Source organism: Pseudorasbora parva, chromosome 7 (assembly GCF_024679245.1).
Source record: "Pseudorasbora parva isolate DD20220531a chromosome 7, ASM2467924v1, whole genome shotgun sequence".
NCBI lineage: Eukaryota > Metazoa > Chordata > Actinopteri > Cypriniformes > Gobionidae > Pseudorasbora > Pseudorasbora parva.
This window is the reverse complement of record NC_090178.1, coordinates 43,731,383-43,756,627: the sequence shown is the minus strand read 5'-3', so window position 1 is coordinate 43,756,627 and position 25,245 is coordinate 43,731,383. Positions and strand designations below refer to the sequence as shown.

Below are 25,245 nucleotides of genomic sequence, written 5' to 3'. Positions count from 1 at the left end.
AAACTAACATTGCTTTTTTTTCTTCTTTTTCTTTTTTTAAATATGTTCCTATATTTAATTATAATCCATAATGCTTTCTCATTAATCTTAAAATTGACATTAACATCATTAAAAATTATGTGTCTGAATGTTTTGCAGCATTGTTTTAATGTTGTTCACTGTTTCGTTTTCTTTCTTTTTTTACAGATTGCGAGTGCTCAGCAAGAACAAATTAAACAGGAGAAAACTATCCTCCAGCAGACATTTATGTCAGAAAAGGAGATGCTGTTAAAGAAGGAAAAACAAATTGAGGATGAAAAGAAGAGGTTAGAGAGCCAATTTGAAGAAGAGGTCAAAAAGTCAAAAGCCCTAAAAGATGAACAGGAACGTCAAAGAAAACAAATGGAGGACGAAAAGATGAAACTGAAGGCCACTATGGATGCTGCTTTAATGAAACAGAAAGAAGCTGAAAAAGAGATGCTTAACAAGCAGAAAGAGATGCAAGAACTTGAGAGGAAAAAGCTTGAACAAGAAAGAATGCTTGCGGAGGAAAACCAGCAACTGCGTGATAAACTTCAGCAGCTTGAGGTTGCTCAAAAACTCACCCAGGAGATTCACATCCAGACTGACTATAAAAAAGTCCTCAATGGTCAAAATATTTCTGAAGTTGATGGCGCACATAACTTCTCTGCATTGTCTTTCGATGGCATTCGTGAGAAAGTGCCTGCAAGTAGACTTTTTGACATAGGACTTTTAAGCAAAATGGATTATGATAAGCTCCAAAGTGGTGACACTACAATCCAAGAACTCAGCAAGACAGACAAACTTAAAACAGTTCTTAAAGGCAAGGACTGCATTGGTGGCCTTCTTGTACATCCAAATAAAAAAATGCCCATCTATCAAGCTGTCAAGGAGAAGAAGATTGCTCCTGGAACAGGGCTAGTCCTGCTGGAGGCACAAGCAGCTTCTGGATACATAATTGACCCAGTTAAAAACAAGAAACTCTCTGTCAATGAGGCAGTTAAAGAGGGTCTAATTGGACCTGAACTCCACAACAAGATGCTATCTGCAGAGAGAGCTGTCACTGGTTACAAGGATCCATACACAGAGGCAAAGATCTCCCTCTTTGAAGCTATGAAGAAGGGTCTCATTGGGGAGGATCATGCCATCAGATTACTTGAGGCACAGATAGCAACAGGTGGCATTATTGATCCAGTCAACAGTCATCGCGTGCCAACTGAAATAGCCTATAAGCAGGGTCAATTTGATGCAGCCACCAATAAAATCCTACAAAATCCAACAGATGATGGGAAGGGATTCTATGACCCAAACACACAAGAAAATCTGACTTACCGCCAGCTAATAGAAAGGTGTGTCGCTGATCCAGAAACAGGACTGCTTCTTTTGCCCATCTCTGAGGAGGCTGCTCTAAATGCCAGAATGTTTACAGATGAGGAAACAAGGGATGTCTTTGACAAGACAACTGTGTCTGTGCCATTTGGCAGGTTTAAAGGAAAGACTGTGACCATCTGGGAGATTATAAACTCTGAGTATTTCACTGAGGACCAGAGAAAAGACCTTATTCGTCAATACAAAACTGGAAAAATTACAGTTGAAAAAATCATCAGAATTGTTCTAACTGTGGCAGAGGAAAAAGAGAAAAAGAATGAGCTTGCCTTCGAAGGCCTTAGAGCGCCTGTACCTGCTGCAAAACTTCTTGAATCCAAAGTTATTGACAAAGACCTCTATAACAAGTTGCAGAAAGGACAACTGCTGGTAAAAGATGTTTCTGAGATGGAGCATGTACGCAATGCCTTGAAAGGCACTAACTGCATTGCAGGAGTAATTATTGATTCAAACAAACAAATAATGTCCCTTTATGATGCTATGAAAAAGGACATGATGAGACCTGGGCCTGCTCTTAATCTCTTGGAAGCACAAGCTGCTACAGGATATGTTGTAGATCCTGTTAAAAACCAAAAACTTACAGTGGATGAGGCTGTCAAAGCAGGTGTTGTCGGTCCAGAGCTTCATGAAAAACTACTGTCTGCAGAAAGAGCTGTCACAGGCTACAAAGATCCTTACACTGGAAAAACAATTTCTCTGTTTGAGGCTATGAAGAAAGATCTGATCATGAAGGAACAGGGAATTCGGCTGCTTGATGCACAACTGGCCACGGGAGGCATTATTGATCCTGTTTACAGTCACCGTATTCCACATGACATTGCCTGCATGAAGGGCAGTTTTGATGATGCAACCCACAAGGTTTTGACTAGCTCAAATGATGATGTTAAAGGATATTTTGATCCAAACACTCAGGAATACGTCACTTATCTGCAGCTTTATAAAAGATGTGTCACTGACAAAAAGACTGGCCTTCAGCTTCTTCCTTTGTCTGAGCAAGCCATCAATGCCAAGGAGGAGTTGAAATATACCGATGCCCAGACCAAAGAGGCAATGGCACAGACAACTGTTGAAGTTCAGAGTGGACCTTTCAAAGGAAGAAAAGTTACCCTATGGGAGCTCTTAAACTCAAACTATCTCACTGAAGAGCAAAGACTTGACTTAATAAGGCAATACAGATCTGGAAAAATGACAATTGAGAAGATTACAAAGTTTTTAATTGTAATTGTCACTGAGAAAGATGCAAAGAAACAAGAAGAGGGCTGCTTCAAGGGACTTAGGGCACCAGTTCCAGCCAAGTCATTATTTGACTCCAAAATCATTGACAAGTCAACCTATGATTTGCTGGAACAAGGTAAAAAGACTCCAAAAGAGGTCAGCAAAAACACGTCAGTCAACAAGTACCTTCAAGGCACTGAGAGCATTGCTGGAGTTTACCTTGAGCCTACAAAAGAGAAAGTCAGCATCTACCAAGCAATGAGAAAGAAATTCCTCAGACAAAACACAGGTATTGCCTTGCTTGAAGCTCAAGCTGCTACAGGATTCATTGTGGATCCATCAAGAAATGAATGTCTGACTGTGGATGATGCGGTTAAAGCAGGCCTTGTTGGTCCAGAGCTTCATGAGAAACTTCTCTCTGCTGAAAAAGCTGTCACTGGATATAAAGACCCATTCACAGGCAATAAGATCTCCCTATATCAAGCCATGGAGAAAGACCTTATCCTCAAAGAACATGCCATGCCACTCTTGGAGGCACAGTGTGCCGCAGGTGGAGTTATTGATCCAGTAAACAGTCATCGAATTCCTGTTGAGATTGCAATTCAACGTGGCTATGTTACCAAACAGCTGGCCAGCAGCATTGCTGAAAACAAGTACTTCTCTGATCCTGCATCTGATGAGAACATATCATACAAACAGTTGAAAGACAAGTGTATGGTAGATCCTGACACAGGTTTAAATCTATTAAAGCTCTCCAAACCACAGGCCCCAACAGTTGTGGAGAAGACATACCTTTACAGTGAAGAACAAACCCAGAGTGATCTATCCACTACCCAGGTTGATCTACCTATTGACGGTCAAGGCTCTATGTCTCTCTGGGATGTCATGAATTCAAATCTTCTACCTGAGGAGCAGAGGTCTCAGCTTCTAGAAGAATATCGTTCTGGCAACATAACAAAGGAAAGGATGATAATCATTATAATTGAGATTCTGGAGCAGAGAGAAATTATTAAAGGGGGAAACATCCAGACAGGCAGCACAAGACGACGTCAAATTACTATTGAAGATCTTTACAATGCCCGCATCATTGACCTTGAGACCTTCAACCTGTTGAAGAAAGAGAAAAAGACTATGCGTGATGTCATGGAGATGCAAAGTGTTAAGCAGTACTTGTATGGAACTGGCAGTGTTGCTGGTGTGGTGACTGATTCAAATTCCAAAATCAGCATTTATCAAGCAATGAAGAGAGAGCTGATAAAGCCAGACATTGCAATTGGTCTTTTGGAGGCTCAAGCAGCCACTGGATTCATAATTGATCCTATCAGGAATGAAATGCTTACCGTAGATGAAGCAGTGCGCAAGGGTGTGGTTGGCCCTGAAATTCATGATAAGCTTTTGTCTGCAGAGAGAGCAGTCACTGGTTATAAGGATCCATATAGTGGAAAGGTTATCTCCCTCTTCCAAGCAATGAAAAAGGACCTTGTGCCCGAGGACTATGCCCTAAGGCTACTTGAAGCTCAAACAGCAACAGGCGGTATTGTTGATCCAGAATATAACTTCCACCTGCCATCAGAGATTGCCACAAAACGTGGATATATTAACAAAGAGATAAATGAAAAGCTGTCTGATGATGTTAAAGGATACGTTGATCCATTAACTGATGAAAAGGTTTCATATGCTCAGCTTCTGAAAAGATGCAAGGTAGACAAAGATGGGCTATATCTGTTGTCTCTAGCAGACAGAAGGCTGCTCTTCAAAGGTCTCAGAAAAGAAATAACAATCGAAGAGTTATACCGTTCAAAAATCATTGATGAAAAAACAGTCAGTGAACTTAATGAGGGGCTTCTAACAGTGGAGGAGGTGAGCAGTAGGTTGCGGAAATATATTGAGGGCTCAAGCTGTATTGCTGGTGTGTTTGTGGAGTCTACTAAAGACCGTCTATCTATCTACCAAGCCATGAAAAAGAATATGATCAGGCCAGGTACTGCTTTTGAGTTGCTGGAAGCTCAAGCAGCCACAGGTTATATCATCGACCCTATCAAGAACCTCAAGTTAACAGTAAATGAAGCAGTTAAGATGGGAATCGTTGGACCAGAGTTCAAAGACAAGCTCCTGTCTGCTGAGAGGGCTGTGACCGGCTATAGAGATCCTTATACAGGCAAAATGATATCACTGTTCCAGGCAATGAAAAAGGGCCTGATTTTGAGAGACCATGGAATTCGTCTTCTTGAAGCCCAGATTGCTACTGGAGGAATTATTGACCCAGAGCAGAGTCACCGCTTGCCAGTCGAAATTGCCTACAACCGAGAGTTTTTCGATGAGGAGATGAACGAGATTCTCAGTGACCCATCAGATGACACCAAGGGCTTCTTTGACCCGAACACAGAAGAGAATCTTACATACCTGCAGCTGATGGAAAGGTGTATCGAAGACCCAGACACAGGTCTTGTACTCCTGCTTCTAAAAGAAAAGAAACGCGAGAAACAGAGCTCTTCCAAATCCTCCGTTCGCAAACGCAGAGTTGTCATTGTAGATCCTGATTCAGGCAAAGAGATGACTGTGTATGAAGCCTACCGCAAAGGGCTTATCGACCATCAGACTTACCTTGAACTTTCAGAGCAAGAGTGTGAATGGGAAGAAATCACAATGACATCATCAGAAGGGGTAGAAAAGTCTTTACTCATTGACCGAAGATCAGGTCGACAATATGACATTGAAGACGCTATTGCAAGAGGCCTTATTGACCAGAGTGCAATCGACCAGTACCGCTCCGGCGCCCTTTCTATCACAGAATTTGCTGATATGTTATCTGGAAACATGGGCGGTTTTCGTTCACGATCCTCTTCCTTTGGATCCACTTCCTCTTTTCCAATGAGCCCCATACCTAGCATCAAAACTCCTGCAACTATATGGAATGATCCATCTGAGGAGACCGGTCCTGTGGCTGGGATCCTTGATACAGATAGCCTGGAAAAAGTTTCAGTCACTGAAGCCATGCGTAGGAACTTAGTGGATTCTATAACTGGCCAGAGACTGTTGGAGGCACAAGCTTGTACTGGTGGCATAATAGACCCATCTACTGGAGATAAATTCCCAGTTGCCGAAGCGACAGAGAAGGGTCTTATTGATAAGATAATGGTTGACAGACTCAACTTAGCCCAGAAAGCTTTCCATGGATTTGACGATCCTCGCACTAAAGTCAAAATGTCTGCTGCTCAGGCTCTCAAGAAAGGCTGGCTCTACTATGAAGCAGGACAGCGTTTCCTGGAGGTGCAATATCTTACCGGTGGCCTTATTGAGCCAGAGTCTGAGGCACGTATCTCCTTAGAGGAGGCAATCAAGAAAGGTTCTATTGATGGCCGTACAGCCCAAAAGCTCAGAGATGTGAGTGGTTACACAAAGTATCTTACATGTCCCAAAACCAAACTGAAGATCTCCTACAAAGATGCCATGGACAGAAGCATGGTTGAAGAGGGATCTGGCCTTAGGCTTCTGGAAGCTTCATCAACATCAAGTAAAGGTCTCTACAGTCCTTACAATGTCAGTGGTGCTGCATCTGCCTCTGGATCTCGGACTGGGTCCAGAACAGGCTCTAGGTCAGGTTCAAGAAGAGGCAGCATTGATGCTACTGGATCTGGATTCAGCTTGAACTTCTCATCATCATCATATACTTCCTCCAGTTACAACCGCAGATTTTAAAGCTGAACCCCACGTGGTCCTGCAGCTTTAATAACAATGCTGACTCTATACACTACAGTTCCATAATACACAGAAATTAATTAAACATTTTTTTTTTTTTTCCGCTTTGCATGTTTTTGGAAAATATAGGAAAGTATAGGAAAATGCATTCCAAAAACTACCAGTATCTTTTTGTCTGGCAATGGTTAAGTTCCCATTTTATGTAGTTTGGATGCTTAGGAACTATTAATTACCTGGTTAGCTTTAATCATAGTCCAAGTTATTTCATTTAGGAATATTTCAGTTTATATTGATATTTTGTGTATTTTGAAAGTGGTATTTTTATTTTCTTATTTTATACTTAAATACAGCATCTAAAGTCAGGATGTGTTTAAATACTGCAAATTACTTTCAGCATTTTGGATATTTTTAGTTTTAAATCCAACTCAGATTTGACTGTATTTAATATTACTTCTGTCTATATTTCTACATATTATTTTAGAAAACTTTTTTAATACTTCGGTTTATTTCAGAATAATGTACCAGAAAATATACCAAGTTTTACAAAAAAGAGATTAGATTAACAAAGAGTGTGGTTATTTTTATGTATTTAATATACAGATATATTAGAGCAAATACAAGTTGCAGCTTGTTTTAATGGAATGTAAAAAACACTATAACTATGCATAAACACTAAAGGAAGAAGCAATCCCCTTGTGCAACAAGCCAATATTTATGTCCTCTAAAACTGGAGTTTTCTGTTATAAAAGTCAATTTTTTCATTTACTGGATCCAGTCTCTCATCAAAGTCCTTTGTAAAAGAACTCATTACCCCTTACTGACAGTTAAGGAGTCCTCAAGGCCCAGATTCCTCCATTTCTGTCCTCCACTGATGTGTTATCCAATGATGATTTCGGATGTCTCAGGTGTCTGATCCATTCCTCACTCATATCATCTGGATGAAATGTAGTACTTGTAAGTTGAACTAAATTTAAAACAACACTGATTTGTCTTTCTTAAATTTCTTTATTGTCTTAAAGCCTTTCTTACTCTATTCTGTCACTTTACTTTTTAAAACAGCTAGATGATGTTTCTACAATCTTGAACGGCTTCTTTAATGAACTGAATGCCAAATGTGACCCATGCTGGCAAAATGAGTCAAAATCATGCGGCAACCTCCCACGGTCTCTCGAAGCCAATTCAGAAGTGACTTTAACTGCAATTTTTGTATAACTAATCCGTTATCCGAATTATATAAAACCTTAAATTTCTGCATAAGTAAGGGGCATGGCCACTTGAGTGACGGGTGGATTGGCACCATGGTCAAGCTAGGTGGGCGTGGTTTCAGGAACCAGGCATCTCAGCTCCACCCACATCCCGCCTCTTTGTCCATTTTCAGTTATCTGGGAGTGACGTTCTGCCAAAATGGCAATGGCTGGCTTTAGGTTTCAAAAATGCTCCTGAGAAACCTACGGGTGATGTCACGGACACTACGTCCATTTTTTATTTTTTTTATTTTTTTTACAGTCTATGGTCAAAATGCGTACGGACTAATTACGGGAAAAGTGAAAAATACAAATTTAAGTAGAATTTAAATTTAAAAATGTAAATTTAAGTAGTGAGGTTTTCACAAAAATTTGTTCATTTAGCCTTCGTCTAGCAATCCCAATGCTTCAAAAAGCAATAAACATCTAAAAGTATCTTTATTTGTACGTTTTCTGAAAGGAATACTTTTTTTTGTCTGTCTGTCTGTCTGTCTGTCTGTCTGTCTGTCTGTCTGTCTATCTATCTATCTATCTATCTATCTATCTATCTATCTAATATGGGTTTTGACACTATGTGCCAAATTTGGTGTAATTACCAAACAGGCTTCAAACAGGTGTAGCTCTGTCATTTTTTTGTCTGATTCCAACAAATCATTCATATACATTGTTTTATAAGAGAATGAAATAATGAAAAATAATATATTTTTGAAAATGTGCTCATCATTGCCAGCACGGGTCAGAAATGTTTCCTTGACAGCATTCAGCCATATAATAGTTGTGCTTGCATCATTTATAGTGTGTCTTTTGTCTTTTGTCATGTCGTCTCCCCCCTCAGATATCATCAGCTACTAGACATGGACTTGATGACGCCACACATTTGGTCTTGGATCACAAGATAAATGATGCTCATCAGCAGCCCACATCCTTAGACATCCAGGTAGTGTATTATACGTTCACATGATAGTTTGTTTTTGCATTGTATGCACCTGTTTTTGATACTAAGTATATTTCCATTTCCCTTCATTTGTTGCCGTTTTTGTCATTTTGTTGCTTCATAGTATATTTTTATTGTTTTTAGATCCTTACTGAGGGTTTTCTCTTCCATTGCATCTGCCATTTGCATGAAGACACTAGAGGCTAGGGCTACCTTGATGTTTGCCTTGGATATCACTGGGAGCTGGACTTTGGAGTTTACACAAGAGATTTATAAAGGAATTGGATCCATTAAATTGATCTTAAAGTGGACTTTTATGTAGAATCTCTGAGTTCTACATTGTTTCTAGCCCCAAAATATATTTTTAAATAAAAAACTTGGCTTAATGCATTAGATACACTACACACATATCCTTGTGTTGAACTTCTCCAGGAGGATACACATTTACAGATAAATAAAGATTGCATGTTTGACTGAATGTATTCAGGCTCATTTGGTGTATGGCCATTTTTGTTTTTTGATTTTTACATTTCCTGTGCCAAAAAATGATTTGGTCACTTGTTGCCTCCCATGTATTTCTTTGCTTGTTTTTATATTACTGTACCGTTGTGCCTTTTGAAAGTACATGACATTTTTCTTTGTATTTCTTTTCCCTTTTTTGATGTTATATATGTAAAATATTTTTTTTGCATGTTTCACTAACTTGCTATAAAGTGTTTCTAAAAAGATGAAGAATAGAATTTTGAATTATTACCAATATATAAAAGATTATATGAGTAAAAGATGTAAGAAATACTAACTGGTGGATGAACCTTTTCCTTAAGAGATACTGGTAATAATAAGTTTTTAAAAACACAACACCCAAGTGTAAATAAATATATTTTGGAAAGATCAGTTCCAGTCTTGTAGAGTTTGTGTTTTCATTAATTGATCATCTGTTTCACTGACATTCCAGCAAATAACTGGTTTTACAAAGCAAGCAACTGATGATAAATAATCATCACAATACTTAATAATACAACCATGAAACATCATGCAGATGATGATGGGACTGATTAGAGAAAGAGTTGGTACTCAGTGCATGGTGTCCTCTGGTGGAAGGGAAGTTGGATGACATTATGTTAAATCTGTAGGCTGAAAGACAGAACCCAGAGGGAGACACATTTACGGATGGACTGCCCTTCTGCCATTATGCCACCGACAGCCTCTCCGGTCCTGCATTAACTGCGTCTGTGCCGGGCCTTTCTCCACATGATGGTGGCTCTACGGTATGTTTTCAGATCAACAGAGAGCAAGAAGTGAAGGAATCCACAACAAATCTAATGTACAAAAAGAATTAGACACAAGCTAGCCGTAAATATTTGAAATGCAAATAATTGCGAAATAATAAATATGTGCATGTAATAAACGTGTATTTGGTGTCCATCTGTTTCAGGATTCAGCTGCACAGAAGGGCAGACAAGGGTAAACTAAATACAATGTTCATTTCCAGTTTTATATTTTATTATTAAACCCCATATCTTTTTCAATTAAATAAAACAAAAAATGTAGTGCATTATCTCTGGAGATCATGTCTATTCTATTCTGTTCTATTCTATTACTCTAATGTAACTTTTTGGAACGACATTGATCTGTTTTTGTTACGTCACAGACAATGGTAGAAGGGGCGAGGACTCAAGTGCAGGGAAAATGAATATTTATTTACAAAAATAAAACAAATACAAAACAAACACCCACGAGGGGGCTAAAACACATATTAGAATATAACACAAAAACTCAAAACATACCAAAACAGAATCACGGGTGTAACAATACACTGTAAAAAATTAATTAGAAAAAAAGTTACCTGGTTGCCTTAAAATTTTGAGTTCATTGAAATTAAAATTTTGAGTTAATGCAATGAACATTTTTTGAGATTCGACAGCCTTTATTAAAATATTATTAAAAGATTTTGTAAGCATTTTGGGTAATTATGTGTGTGTTATTTCTGATGACGCAGTGAAACATGCCAAATTGTGCTATTTTCATGATTTATCACATTTTTTATGTGGTTCAGAAACAATAATATTTTGAGTTTCTATTTATTAAACTAATGTCCTTCATTGTATCAACTCAAATTTTTAATTTCAATAAACTCAAAATTTTAAGGCAACCAGGTTACTTACTTTTTTTAAGTTAAACCAACAAAAACCACCACAAATGTTTTACAGTGTAGGAACTATTGTTGTATGTTCTGTTGTAGAGGGGGCCCAGAGAAGAGGGTGCACACCCGGGGTACCCGCATGTAAAGAATGTGTGTATAGGGCTCACAAGTTTATTAAAGAAGAGTCAAGTTAGTGTGAGATGTCTGTCTTTATTTTATAGAAAAAAGACACATAAAACATGGTGGCAGCGTGGGCACTTTTAGATTAGTTTTACAAGTTAGAGAGGAGTTAGTTTAGTTAGAGAGGAGAGCTGCACGTGAACAGAGCTGCACAATGGATGGATTAAAGCCACCATCAACGTTATGCATGGACGCCGACAATCTATCCAAGACCTGGAAATCCTGGAGAGACCAGTTTAATCTCTACCTGGAGCTGACAATGTCGGACGCGGAGGAAAAGACTACTACCTCATCGGCGAGAGCGGTCGGGAACTGCTGGAAACTCTGATGAGCGATGTACTGTAGCTGCGGATGCACGAACGGTAAAAAATATTATTGAAAAGTTTGATGAACACTGCAATTCCAGTATAAACGAGACAGTAGAACGCTACAGATTCTTCACGAAAGGACAGGGAGCTGAACAGTCGATCGATAATTACGTCACAGAGTTACGAATGCTCGCTCAAACATGCAATTTCGGAGACATCAAAGACTCACTCATACGTGACAGAATAGTGTGTGGAATTAATAACGAAGGACTGAGAGAGAGACTTCTTCGTGAGAAAGATTTATCATTACAGACGTGCATACGTATATGCAGAGCAGCTGAGCTGTCGCGGCAGAACAGCAAAGCCATTGCAGCAGGTGCAGCGGTAGAAGAGGTGCATGCCGTCAGACAAGAAGCACGTCAAGATCGACATCAACCCGGTGTTATGATCAGGTGCAGATTCTGTGGTAAAGAGCATGAAATGAACAAACAGAAATGCCCAGCATTTGGTAAGAAATGTAAAAAGTGTGGAAAGGCAAATCTCTTTGCAGTTAAATGTAGAGCCCAACTGAGACATGGAAACCATAAATCAGTAAATAAAGTGACTGAACAGGAAAGTGATGAGTATGAGGACATTCTCACTGTTGGTGTAGCAAACCCAGAGACTATAAACAAAAGTAAGAAAGACAAGGATAAGCAAACACAACTGTATGCAGGGATGCTTTTGGGAAAGGATCTTGTGAAATTTCAAATTGACAGTGGAGCGAGTTGTAATGTAATCCCTATTAATCTGCTGAGCCCAGATATAAAACTGGAGGACACAAGGACTGTGCTAGTAATGTACAACCAAAGCAAAGTGAGACCACTAGGAAAGTGCAAAGTGAAATTAAGAAACCCGAGAAACCACAAACTGTACAGGCTAGAATTCCAGGTGGTAGATAACAGCTGAACTGTCCCACTAATAGGAAAGAGAGCAAGTGAAGCGATGAAGCTCATCAAAGTGCATTACGAGAACATTCTTGCAATAGACAGCATAGTCAGAACAGAAAACCCTGCATCCGGCCAGTGGTCAGCACAGCAGATAAAAACTGAATATGCTGATGTATTCACGGGGGATTGCTGCCTAGAGGGAGAATACAAAATTGAGATTGACAACACGGTAAAACCTGTACAGCTCCCAAAAAGAAGGGTTCCAGTGTCCATGATGAAACCATTGAAGGACGAGCTTCAAGATCTTCAGAGGAGAGGAATCATTGCACAAGTAGAGAGGAGTACAAATTGGATTAGTAATATGGTGGTCGTACAGAAGCCCAGCGGCAGACTCAAAGTATGTATAGATCCACGACCCTTGAACAGAGCTTTGAAGCGCAGTCATTTCCCACTACCCACTATAGATGAAATACTCCCTGAACTGTCTAAAGCCAAGGTGTTTACAGTGTGCGATGTTAAAAGTGGATTCTGGCATGTCAAGCTGGAGGAAGAGTCCAGCTTTCTCACCACATTCTCTTCACCATTCGGAAGATATCGATGGCTGCGTATGCCCATGGGCATAAGTCCTGCCTCTGAAATCTTTCAGAGAAAGCTCACATTTGCACTAGAGGGCCTGCCAGGAATATATATTATTTCTGATGATGTTCTCATTACAGGGCAAGGAGAGACACAAGAATTAGCTGAGAGAGACCATGATGAAAAACTGAAAGCATTTTTAGCGCGGTGCAGAGAGAAAGGTATCAAGCTAAATGCTGACAAGCTCAAACTGAAACAAAAAGAAGTCTCGTACATCGGACACCTCCTGACATCAGAGGGATTGAAAATAGACCCAGACAAAGTTCGAGCGATAAAACACATGCCAAAACCAACAGATGTAAAAGGAGTTCAGAGACTACTAGGGATGGTGAATTACCTCTCAAAGTTTTGTGCACATCTTTCAGACCAGTGTGAGGCCTTGAGAAAGCTAACCCGCAAAGACTGTGAATGGAGATTGTCCGTGCAGCATGAAGAAGCATTCTGTAAAATAAAAGAAACAATCGCAAATGCACCAGTGTTAAAGTATTACAACCCTGATGAAGAGCTTACCATCCAATGTGATGCCTCAGATGGAGGTCTTGGCGCAGCACTCTTACAAGGAGGTAAACCAGTAGCATTCACCAGCAGAGCATTAACACAGACAGAACGGGGCTACGCACAGATTGAGAAGGAGCTATTAGCTCTACTGTTTGGGAGAAGTTCCACCATTATACATATGGGCGGAAAGTAGCAGCACAAAGCGATCACAAACCCTTAGAGAACATCCTGCGAAAGCCACTGCTGAGTGCACCTAAAAGACTCCAAAGAATGATGCTGAGACTTCAAAAATATGATGTGGACGTTGTGTATGTTCCAGGGCCAGAGATGTGGCTAGCAGACACGCTAAGTAGAGCATTTCTGCCCGAAAGCACGGCCACTGGATCGGTTGAAGCAGAGTTAGAGACTATTAACATGACACAACACCTACCGATCTCAGTAGGCCGACTTCAGTTAATCCGTTCTGCAACAAAAGAGGACAACACTCTGCAGACACTGATCAAAGCCATATTACAAGGTTGGCCGAAAAACAAAACTGACACACCACAAGAAATAGGTCACTATTACCAGTTTCAAGAGGAGCTGAGCTACCAGGATGGAATTGTCTTCAGGGGCGAACAAGCTGTTATCCCTAAGCAGCTTTGGAGGGAAATAACACTACGAATACACACTTCTCATTTAGGTGTGGAAGGATGCCTTAGGAGGGCCAGAGAGTGTGTGTACTGGCAAGGAATGAACGAACAGGTCAAATCTCATGTACAGCAATGTGACACCTGCCGTGCCGTTGACTGCAACCAGCAAAAGGAGACACTACGTCCACATGATATGCCTGACAGACCTTGGGCCAAGGTAGGCACGGACCTGTTTACTTTCAACAACAAGGACTATCTAATAACAGTAGACTACTACTCCAATTTTTGGGAAATTGATTATCTGCCAGACACTAAATCCACTACTGTAATAAGAAAGCTGAAATGTCACTTTGCCCATCAGGGTATTCCAGACATTGTCTTCTCTGATAATGGCCCACAGTTTTCGTCACACGAGTTTAAGAAATTTAGTCACCAGTGGGAATTCCTGCACAAAACTTCATCACCTGGCTATCCTCAGAGTAATGGCAAGGCAGAATCAAAACTGCCAAGAGGCTGATGTTTAAAGCACAAATATCAAGACAGGATCCATACCTAGCAATCCTGGATCATAGAAACACGTCAACACACGGATTATCAACCAGCCCAGCACAGAGGTTGCTTAGCCGTCGCACCAAGACACTTCTACCCACGAAACCCAGCCTCCTGCAACCAAAGACCCAGAATTAATTGAGAGAATTGACAACAAATCAACAACGACAACAAACATACTACAACAGATCAGCCAAAGACTTAGACACATTAAAACAAGGTGACTCTGTAAGAATACAACCATTGGAGCCTCATAAGATCTGGAGAAAGGGGACAGTGGTGGAGCCCATCGACTTGAGATCCTACAGTGTCCAGTTGGATTCTGGAGGTGTTATAAGAAGGAACAGGAGACATCTCCGAAGGGATCATGGAATGACCCCCAGAGTCTCCAACCAAATAGAGACTGTTGATCCTGACAATACAAAACACGCAGAAACTGCAGATGCTCAATCACACCGTAGCGCTGTGGAAAAAAGAATGTAGAACACTCAACAGTCAGACCTCCCAGCATCAGTTGTTACAAAAGCAGGACGTCTTATAAGGAAACCACAATATTTAAAAGACTATATCACAAGTTAGAAAAAAGAAAAAAAAGCACAGAAGAAAGTCAGAAATGAAAATGTCAGATTGAAAATGTTAAATTACTACACAGGAGTAATAAGTAAACAATGTTCTTTCCTTGTGCCTTAAATTGAGTTGTGTTTATATATATAAAAAAAAAAAAGTGAAAGGATGTAACAATAGGAACTATTGTTGTATGTTCTGTTGGAGAGGGGGCCCAGAGAAGAGGGTGCACACCCGGGGTAACCACATGTAAAGAATGTGTGTATAGGGCTCACAAGTTTATTAAAGAAGAGTCAAGTTAGTGTGAGATGTCTGTCTTTATTTTATAGAAAAAAGACACATAAAACAACGGGGAGGACGGGAGACGCAGACATGAAACAAGGATCCAACACAGACTGACAAACACAAGGAGCTTATAAAGGGAAGAAATCAAGAGGGAACAGGCGAGAGAAATCAACACTAATAAGATACCAAGGGGGAGGGATATGACAATGACAGGAGCACATGCTAGACATCACAAAACCCACATGTGCACACAAGACAGGATAGGCATGTGACAGTTTTCCAGTTAAAGGCACACAATGTACATTTTTTGGATTAAAATATCCAAAAACCACTAGAACAGTGTTAAATATTTTGTTGACTTGTGACGTGTAATTTTACAGACATTTCTGTTAAACCTAACAGAGAATGCAATAAAGTTCAAAATTCTAAAAACAGGTGAAAAACCTATTTAAAAAAATCAATACAGAAACATAAAAAATTAATACAGTACATTGTGCCCTATTTTTACGTTTCTTTTTTAAATTATTTAAAAAAAAAATTGGAGTGTAGCTTCATCATGTTTAGTCTTGTTTAAAATATTGTTTCTTGATTTACCGCAATGTTTTACCATGCCTAATGAGACCCTTTTTGCACACTGCAGTAAGGACGATCGACTACCTTACTGCAGTGTGCAATAAGTGTCTTGCAGCGAATGCACAGTGTAGCGTTACTACATCATTTTCAACACACTCAAATGTATCTACTATGATCAACAGAGCTGCGTTACCCCTCATACGCATGAGCGGAAGAACTGGAAGCGGCGACTGTGGCATGATAAAAGCTCCACTGCTTTCCAGCCGTGTCGCTCTCGTCTCTCATTAGCGTTCACTCCAGCAGCCGTGCTCAGCTCCTCAACACTCGGTCCTGCTCTGCGTCATACTACAGTAACGTTAATAATCTCATCCATGGACATGATTTCTGCCTAAGTCATGTCACTATTCTTTTCCACCGACTGTGAGGTGAAGAATTTGATTTTGAAGACTTTTCATCTGGAACACCAGCAAGACTAGCCGAAGCCAGACAAAACCAGCAAACCATTTTAGGCTTACTTCATTTAGGCTAACCATCTGTAACGGATTCACAGAGGCAGGATTCAATTGCAAGTAACTCAGTTTAATTTGACAGATAGTGTCACAGAAGTCAAAACTCAGAACACTGAAGAAGTCCGGGTAAGACGGAGCAGTGAGAGAGGCTCTGTTGGCGACACGGGCAGGCTGTGAGCAACTGTGACTCGGGAGATCGGTAGAGGTGATCCGGGAAGGGATCCAGCGTTTCACGGAAGGGGGAACCGACAACCAACACGGAGACACAAGGGGAAACATCCAACAACGCTCTGACAAAGACAAGAGAGAAACAGAGAGACTAAATAGGGTGAAGGTGATGAGTTGCAGCTGGTGCAGGTGATCAGCCACAGGTGCGTGATGAGCCAATCCCAGGCTCCGCCCTCACCTACATTCAACACGCACCCAAGAGTGAGACAGGGAATCCATGAACCGTGACAGTACCCCTCCCCCTAGGAGCGTCCCCTGACGCTCCCAGCCGACCTTACCTGTTGATTGTAATCATCAATAAGGGAGTGATCCAGAATGTCCCTAGCAGGAACCCAACTTCTCTCCTCCGGACCGTAACCTTCCCAGTCCACCAAGTACTGGAAACCGCGTCCCCTCCGTCTAGAATCCAGAATGCGATTAACCGAATAAGTTGGTTCCCCATCTACGAGTCGCGGCGGTGGGGGAACCGGGACTGGCGGATTAAGGTGGGAGTGAAAAACAGGTTTGATTTTGGATACATGGAAGGCGGGATGAATCCTCCTGTACGCCGGAGGGAGTTTGAGGCGGACTGTCACCGGACTAATGATCTTGGTGACAGTGAACGGGCCGATAAATTTGGGAGCAAGTTTATTAGATACGGAGCGGAGAGGAATGTTCTTGGTAGAAAGCCACACTTTTTGACCGACGACGTAAACGGGAGGCTTAGACCGGTGGCGATCGGCTTTAGCCTTGGTGCGCGCTCCCACCTGGAGCAGAGTCTCACGGGCTCTGGTCCATGTGCGATGACACCTCTGGATAAAGGCGTGAACAGAGGGGACCGCGACCTCGGAATCCAGACTAGGAAAAATAGGTGGCTGGTAACCTACACTACACTCAAATGGCGAAAGGCCCGTAGATGACACTGGTAACGAGTTATGAGCGTACTCAACCATAGAGAGTTGCTGGCTCCAGGATGAAGGATTCTTGGATACCAAACATCGCAACACTCTTTCCAGATCCTGATTGGCTCTCTCGGTCTGACCGTTGCTTTGGGGGTGATAACCCGAAGACAGACTAACCGTGGCTCCTAGTAATTTACAAAACTCCTGCCAAAATTTGGACACAAATTGGGAACCTCTGTCGGAGACCACGTCCATCGGGAGGCCATGTAACCGAAAGACGTGGTCTACTACAGATACCGCTGTCTCCTTGGCTGAGGGTAATTAGGGCAAGGGAATGAAATGTGCTGCCTTCGAGAATCGGTCCACGACGGTCAAAACGACCGTCTTGCCCTGGGAGGGCGGGAGGGCGGTAACAAAATCTAGAGCGATGTGGGACCAGGGTCTCGAAGGAACAGACAACGGCTGAAGTAACCCATGGGGAGGTTGGTTAGATGTCTTACCAACCGCACAGACCGAGCAAGCCAAAACAAAACTGCGAATGTCGCGAGCCATAAGTGGCCACCAAAATCGTTGCTTTATTAAACTGCAAGTGCGGTTTACCCCTGGATGACAAGCAATGTTGGAGTAGTGACCCCATTTTAGGACCTCGGATCTTAACCCCTCCGGAACGAACAAACAACTCGGTGGGCCGCCGGGCGGGGGCGTTACCCCTTCTAAGGCCACTTTGACCTTCGATTCGATCTCCCATGTGAGTGTAGAGATAACTATCTTCTCTGGCAAAATACACTCGGGAGTAACCGGGCGTTCGGAAGCATCAAAAATACGAGATAAAGAGTCGGGTTTGATGTTTTTAGACCCGGGGCGGTACGAGAGAACAAAGTCAAAACGTCCGAAAAAAAGTGCCCACCGAGCCTGCCTGGAGTTGAGTCTTTTAGCAGATCTAATATATGCAAGGTTCTTATGATCCGTCCATACAATAAAAGGTACCCCCGACCCTTCAAGCCAATGACGCCACTCCTCCAACGCTAACTTGACGGCCAACAACTCTCTGTTACCAATGTCATAATTGTGTCGGCAGGAGAAAGACGATGGGAGAAAAACGCGCACGGGTGCATCTTGTCATCTGAGGGAGAGCGCTGTGAAAGAACCGCTCCTACCCCCACCTCTGACGCGTCGACCTCTACCACGAACTGACGTGTGGAATCAGGGGCGACTAAGATGGGAGCCGAAACAAAGCGGCTTTTGAGTTTGGCGAATACAGCCTCGGCTGTATCGGACCACCTGAACGTCGTTCGGGGAGAGGTCAAGGCAGTCAGAGGTGCGGCTAGTTGGCTGAAATTGCGAATAAAACGCCGATAGAAATTGGCGAACCCCAGAAACCTCTGTAGGGCCTTACGGGAATCTGGACTTGGCCAATCCATCAAAGCCTTAACCTTGTCGGGATCCATGCGCATTCCCTCCGATGACACGATGTACCCTAAAAAAGGAACAGACTGTGCATGAAAAGCGCATTTCTCCGCCTTGACAAAAAGCCCATTCTCTAGCAACCTCTGAAGCACTCGTCTGACGTGTCGAACATGTTCCTGGAGAGACGAAGAAAAAATCAAAATGTCATCCAGGTAGACATATATGAATTGGTCGACCATGTCTCTCAACACATCATTGACGAGTGCCTGGAAAACCGCTGGGGAGTTGGAAAGGCCGAAAGGCATGACCAAATATTCAAAATGCCCCCTGGGGGTGTTAAATGCGGTTTTCCATTCATCCCCCTCCCTGATGCGAACCAAATGATAAGCGTTACGTAAGTCCAACTTCGTGAAGACGGATGCTCCCTGTAACCTCTCGAAAGCTGAAGACATCAACGGCAAAGGATAGGTATTCTTTACCGTGATGTTATTCAGCCCTCGGTAATCAATGCAAGGTCGCAGAGAACCATCCTTCTTCCCCACGAAGAAGAACCCCGCCCCCGCTGGAGAAGAGGAAGGGCGGATGAATTTGGAGGCTAGAGAATCAGAAATATATTTCTCCATGGCCTCCCTCTCTGGAATAGAAAGAGAGTATAGTTTGCCCTTAGACGGAGACTTACCTGGGAGTAAATCTATAGCTCAGTCATAGGGACGATGCGGAGGAAGAGAAGCAGCTCGGGACTTACTGAACACTTCCTTCAGGTCGAGGTACTCCGGAGGCACGTTAGACAGATTCACCGTCTCACTCTGAAAAACAGAACGAGACACAGACGAACAAGCAGACACCAAACAAGACTCATAACATTTATCACTCCACGCAGACACAGAGTTTTGTCCCCAGTCAACCCTTGGGTTATGTAACTCCAGCCAAGGGTGACCGAGGACAATGGGAGCCAAAGGGGAGTCCAGGATAAAAAATGAAATGAGTTCAGTGTGGTTGCCAGACGTGATCAGTGTAAGTGGTTCAGTGGTGAATGAAATGTCAGGGAGAACTTGTCCGTTGAGTGCGTTGACAGAGATGGTGTTCTTAAGTGCAATGGTGGGTATTTTAAGTTTGTGTGCAAGGGCAGAGTCAAGAAAGTTACCCTCCGCTCCCGAGTCGAGGAGTGCTGGGCTGGAAAATTCCTGGGCTGCCCACAGCAATCTCACCGGAAGGAGAGTGGAGGATGAGGTCTTTTCCACGGAGATCCCGCCCGACAGTAGCCTTCTCCTTACCGCCGGGCGTGGTCCTCTTACCGGGCAGGAGTCTAGCAGGTGTCCGGTCCCGCCGCAGTAGAGGCAAAGACCACGGGATCTCCGTCTCGCTCTCTCCTCCCGGGAGAGCCGAGCTCGACCCACCTGCATGGGCTCCGGGTCGAAGGTGTAGCTGACCGCATCCGCAGCGTTGGCCTGAGGGCATTCGACACTCTTGTGCTGAAACTCCATCCTGGATCTCAGCCGACTCAGACGAGCGTCCACCCTCAACGCAAGTTCGATCAGTCCGTCAATCTTCTCCGGAAGGTCGATCATGAAAATCTCTTTCTGGATGCGGTCAGCCAGCCCATGCAGGAACATGTCCCACTGTGCCTCCTCGTTCCACTTGCACTCGGCGGCCAGGGTGCGGAACTCGATGGAATAATCCGAGACCGAGCGGTTACCTTGACGGAGCTCTGCGAGTTGACGTGCCGCTTCTCTTCCGGTTACCGCTCGGTCAAACACCCTTCTCATCTCCGCCGCCAGCGTCTGGAACGAGGAGCTGCAAGGATGTTGATTTTCCCACACCGCCGTTCCCCAAAGTGCGGCTCGTCCGGAGAGCAGGGTGAGGACGAATGCCACCTTGGATCTCTCCGTGTTGAAAGTCTGCGGTTGAAGAGCGAAAAACAAGGAACACTTGGTAAGGAAGGCTCTGCAATAATTGCTCTCACCGGCATAACTCTCAGGGGTAGGCAGACGTGGTTCCGGTTGCCGCGATGCGGATGGTGTGTGGGGGATCGGCGGTGGGTCGGGCACAGTGGGACCGACGAGTTGTTGCATCTGTTGGGTCAGCTCGGCCACCCGTGCCACCAAGGTGTGTACTGCCTGTCCTGTGGCAGTTAAGTTCGCCTCCTGCTGGTCCAGTCTCTCGTTGCTGCTGGTCAGTAGGGCGTTGATACTCGCTGAATCCATGGTTGGTCAGAGCGTTCTGTAACGGATTCACAGAGGCAGGATTCAATTGCAAGTAACTCAGTTTAATTTGACAGATAGTGTCACAGAAGTCAAAACTCAGAACACTGAAGAAGTCCGGGTAAGACGGAGCAGTGAGAGAGGCTCTGTTGGCGACACGGGCAGGCTGTGAGCAGCTGTGACTCGGGAGATCGGTAGAGGTGATCCGGGAAGGGATCCAGCGTTTCACGGAAGGGGGAACCGACAACCAACACGGAGACACAAGGGGAAACATCCAACAACGCTCTGACAAAGACAAGAGAGAAACAGAGAGACTAAATAGGGTGAAGGTGATGAGTTGCAGCTGGTGCAGGTGATCAGCCACAGGTGCGTGATGAGCCAATCCCAGGCTCCGCCCTCACCTACATTCAACACGCACCCAAGAGTGAGACAGGGAATCCATGAACCGTGACACCATCTAACTTACACTCTAATGTAACTTTTCCCCTCTAGCAGTTAAAAACTAAACTAAATGCAAGAACATTATTTTGGCTCTGCGAATGAATATGGTTATTCTACTGCTCATAAAACATTCACTGCTAGGCTTAAAGGGTTAGTGATGATGAAAATGAAAATGCTGTCATAAATTCCTCACCCCCATGTCGTTCCAAACCTGTAAGACATTAGTTCATCTTCAGAACACAAATGAAGATACTTTTGATGAAATCCGAGAGCTCTCTATCCTCTCCATAGACAACAACTTTCAGCTTTCAGAGTGTCACGGAAGAGAAGAGATTGATGAATAAAGTTATTTTTGTTTGTTTTTTGCTCACAAAAAGTATGCTCCTCGCTTCATAACATTATGAACCACTGGAGTCACATGGACTATTTTAATGATGTCTTTACTACCTTTCTGGACCCTGAAAGTTGCCGTTATGTTGCTGTCTATGAGAGCTCTCGGATATCATCAAAAATAATCTTAATTTGTGCTCTGAAGATGAACAAAAAAGTTCTCACAGGTTTGGAATGACATGTGGGTGAGGAATTAATGACAGAATTATTTTTAATTTTTTGTGGTGACTAACCATTTAAGAGATATGGTCACTTTAGATGGAAAGATCTTAAGCTGACTAGCTGAAGATGTTACTGTAGCTTTAGCCACTAATAGACACAGTACTTCCTTAAGAATATATTCCAGCACAGCACTACAACAACCATAACGAAACAACGACCCTTCACAATAGATAATGCTTTACAATGAACACTGTTAGAGAGCTATGGCAATTTATCTGTTCAATTAAATACTTTTTTCACCTGTTGAGTAATAAAAATGCCATCTCCACCTCATCTTTACAACATAAATCCCTCAGGTTCAAGCCAATATTGATTCTTGTTTTATTACAAGCTGTGCCACGGGTGTGCAGGTACCATAAGAACCCCTGGACTATACCCATTTTATGAATTCTAAGCAGATTTATAAGTATCTTATATATTATTTTGTCTTGATGTTGACTGCCCACTTAATTTGCCATTTAAAGGTTACAGGGAATCTTAACAAATAACTGTATTTAAAGGATGGGGGGGGGGGGTGAAACACTCAGTTTCAGTCAATCTTGAGTACCTATAGAGTAGTATTGCATCCTTCATATCTCCGAAAAGTCTTTAGTTGTATTATATTTATAAAAGAAATATAGGCTTTACCGAGTCTTTCCGGAAAAAAAACCAGCGCCTGGAGGCGTATCGTGTGGACGGAGCTAAAGAATGAGAAACGCGCAGCTGTTGCATTGAGGGCGTCTCAGCTGACATCAACATGCGAGGAAAAGAAAACGTTACCCTAAATAAACCATGACTATCAATCAGATTCAACTAATACATATATGATCCAGAATCCAGGCCGAAATAAATTGAACAGGAGAAACAGCAACAGCAGGACGTCCGTCTCTGTGGTATGTACTGTATTTAGTGGCCTGTCAACATTTGTGTGTGTTTACTCGCAGTTTATGAGGACATGATTCGGTTTATGGACTATTGTATGCGACTAAACCTTAGCAGTAGCAAGCAAAACGGTTTTGCACGTCAGATAGTGTATAAAAAAACAATGGAGTACTGGATTTGAATGAAGAAGCATGCTTTGTGTGAAAGTGAAGGTTTATGTTTGGGTGGTTTTCCAATAAACAAACTGACACCAATATTGGTCAGCTAAACTAATGTATTTAAACACACACCATACATCGCATGCTCCATTGATAGATTTACTAACGTTATACACGATCGTGCCATTTACATACTGATGCTTACTTACGCGGCGATAGCCAACAGCACAGACATTTGAAGCAGTTTTACTCACCGCCTGCTTCCAAAGCAGGACCGAACCTTTATCGCTGGGACCGCTCCGTCAAAAACACACTTCTTTGGTAACATTGTTGATTTGGTGAAGTCCTGTGACAGCAGTGACCGTGGAGATCCACTTTTACGACGCGACTGAAGCGTGATGTTGTGACGCTTCCCGTCATTTCTTTGTTCAAATCGGTTCAAATGCAGCGCTGCCTTCCCGGAATGCTGTGCGGACGCATTAAAGTCGCTCGACGTCACCCATAGGAATAAAGTGGAGCGCGGCGCCCCAGAAGTGTTGCACAGACGAGTGGATCTGCAGCTGAGAGAGTGTTTATGGGGCGTGCATTTCCTCTCTCGCTCTAGTCACGCGCGCGCACCCTACCGGGAGAAGAGCCCGTACGGCCCATACAAGGAGATTCCGACCCATCGACGTCAAACCGACCCATACTCGAAAAAAACTCTCCGAAACTTGTGAGAAACCGGAAGGAGTATTTTTAACACAGAAATACTCCATTAAACGTCCAACTTAGTTTTTGAAACTTTGTCTATGTTTAAGATGGGAATCCAAGTCTTTAACAGTGTAAAAAGCTCAGTATGCATGAAACAGCATTTCACCCCCCCCCCCCCCCCCTTTAATGGCTTAACTCCCTCCACCCATTTTGTTTTAAACAGGTGATTCCCTGTAGGTTGGAGATTTAATGTCAACCTTTCTCGCAAAGAATTCCTTCATAATCATGTTATTAAGATAAATGCTGTTTGAACTACATTACAATGACCATTAAGGTCTTTATTAGTTAGCTTATGTATTTGCATACATGCACCCGATTAGCCTAATAGCTTAGTTCATGCATGCATTTAAACTTAGCTTAACCAAAACAAAAAAAAAAAAAACAATAAAGAAGAATAAAGTTCAATGGGTCAAGGGTCAAAATATTAAGTGGTCTTTTATTGGTCTTAGCCATTTTAACTACAAATCACTGGTCAGGAAATGAGTAAGAATTGCACAAAAACTATTAATAAAGCAACGTAACATAATAGCCTTCACCTTTGCTTCCTTTACATGTTTGAGTCATGTGGGTAAACTTACAGACAGCGTTTTACAGGAAGAAGAGTCAGTGTAGTTCCACCCAATGTTGATGGATAAAAACAATTCATACGCAGTTCAAAATCTCGCCCAGTTGAGTTTAAAGTGAAAGTATTCACTATAAGGTTAAAATCTGGAGTCTTACCAGTGAAAACATGAACCAGAAGGACTTGTTCTCTCTTGTTTGGCCAGGATCATCGCCTTGTTGAAAAATAACATCTGATCATTCCTCTTTAGATAACTTTTTATTTGGGTGAAACAAGCCATTCTGCACTATTCTCTTCTGTACTCTGAAGCACTAAATGACTTTTCACCGTGAAGTAGCTCACCAATAATACCAGCAGCTAAAAATGCTGGGGAGCAGCTTTTTTTACATATTTCTTTACACAATTCCTCCATTACTGTGGTAGAGATGCATTTATTATATTATTATTAAAGATACAGCTTTGGAGCATCACCATTAACTTGTGTTTTACTGTGATTCATCCCTCTACACTCAACTATTCTGCCAAAAACTTTTTTGTGTGTTTTTTTCTGAGATAGCAATGGTTTTTAAGAAGTGCATTTGCTTACATTTTTGCTAATTTCTTGATCCTAAAGACAAAGAGCTTTGCCATTATTTTTGCTCAGGAGTGTGCGTGCATTCACAATCATCTTTAATGTAATAAAGTGTTAAATTATGTGTTAAATGTCCAGCTATTTCAGTTATAAAAAAAGAATGTAATTAATTAAATGATCCACTTTTATTATTATTATTAGTTATATAAAAGTTAGTAATTAATTCTGTTCAATTTAATATACATATTTCCGTTCAATATACATATTTTAAATTAATATTGTTTGTATG

General features: G+C 42.3%; 2 protein-coding genes across 10 annotated transcripts in view; both read left to right on the top strand.

Annotated features, from left to right (window-relative positions):
* The window catches only part of plecb (plectin b), a 212,929-nt gene extending 204,268 nt beyond the window's left edge, over positions 1 to 8,661 (top strand). For all 9 annotated transcript variants that reach the window (XM_067449299.1, XM_067449298.1, XM_067449302.1 and 6 more), the window contains 3 exons: positions 187 to 7,254; positions 8,380 to 8,481; positions 8,623 to 8,661. In XM_067449299.1, coding sequence (XP_067305400.1) covers positions 187 to 6,300 — 6,114 coding nt within the window. In that variant the 3' untranslated portion in view covers positions 6,301 to 7,254; positions 8,380 to 8,481; positions 8,623 to 8,661. The remainder of the gene's footprint in view (positions 1 to 186; positions 7,255 to 8,379; positions 8,482 to 8,622) is intronic.
* Positions 8,662 to 8,690: 29 nt separating this feature from the next.
* macf1b (microtubule actin crosslinking factor 1b) overlaps positions 8,691 to 25,245 on the top strand; it is a 92,548-nt gene continuing 75,993 nt past the window's right edge. The window contains exons 1-2 of the mRNA XM_067449306.1: positions 8,691 to 9,746; positions 9,914 to 9,942. The gene's annotated coding sequence lies outside the window, so the exon portion shown is untranslated. The remainder of the gene's footprint in view (positions 9,747 to 9,913; positions 9,943 to 25,245) is intronic.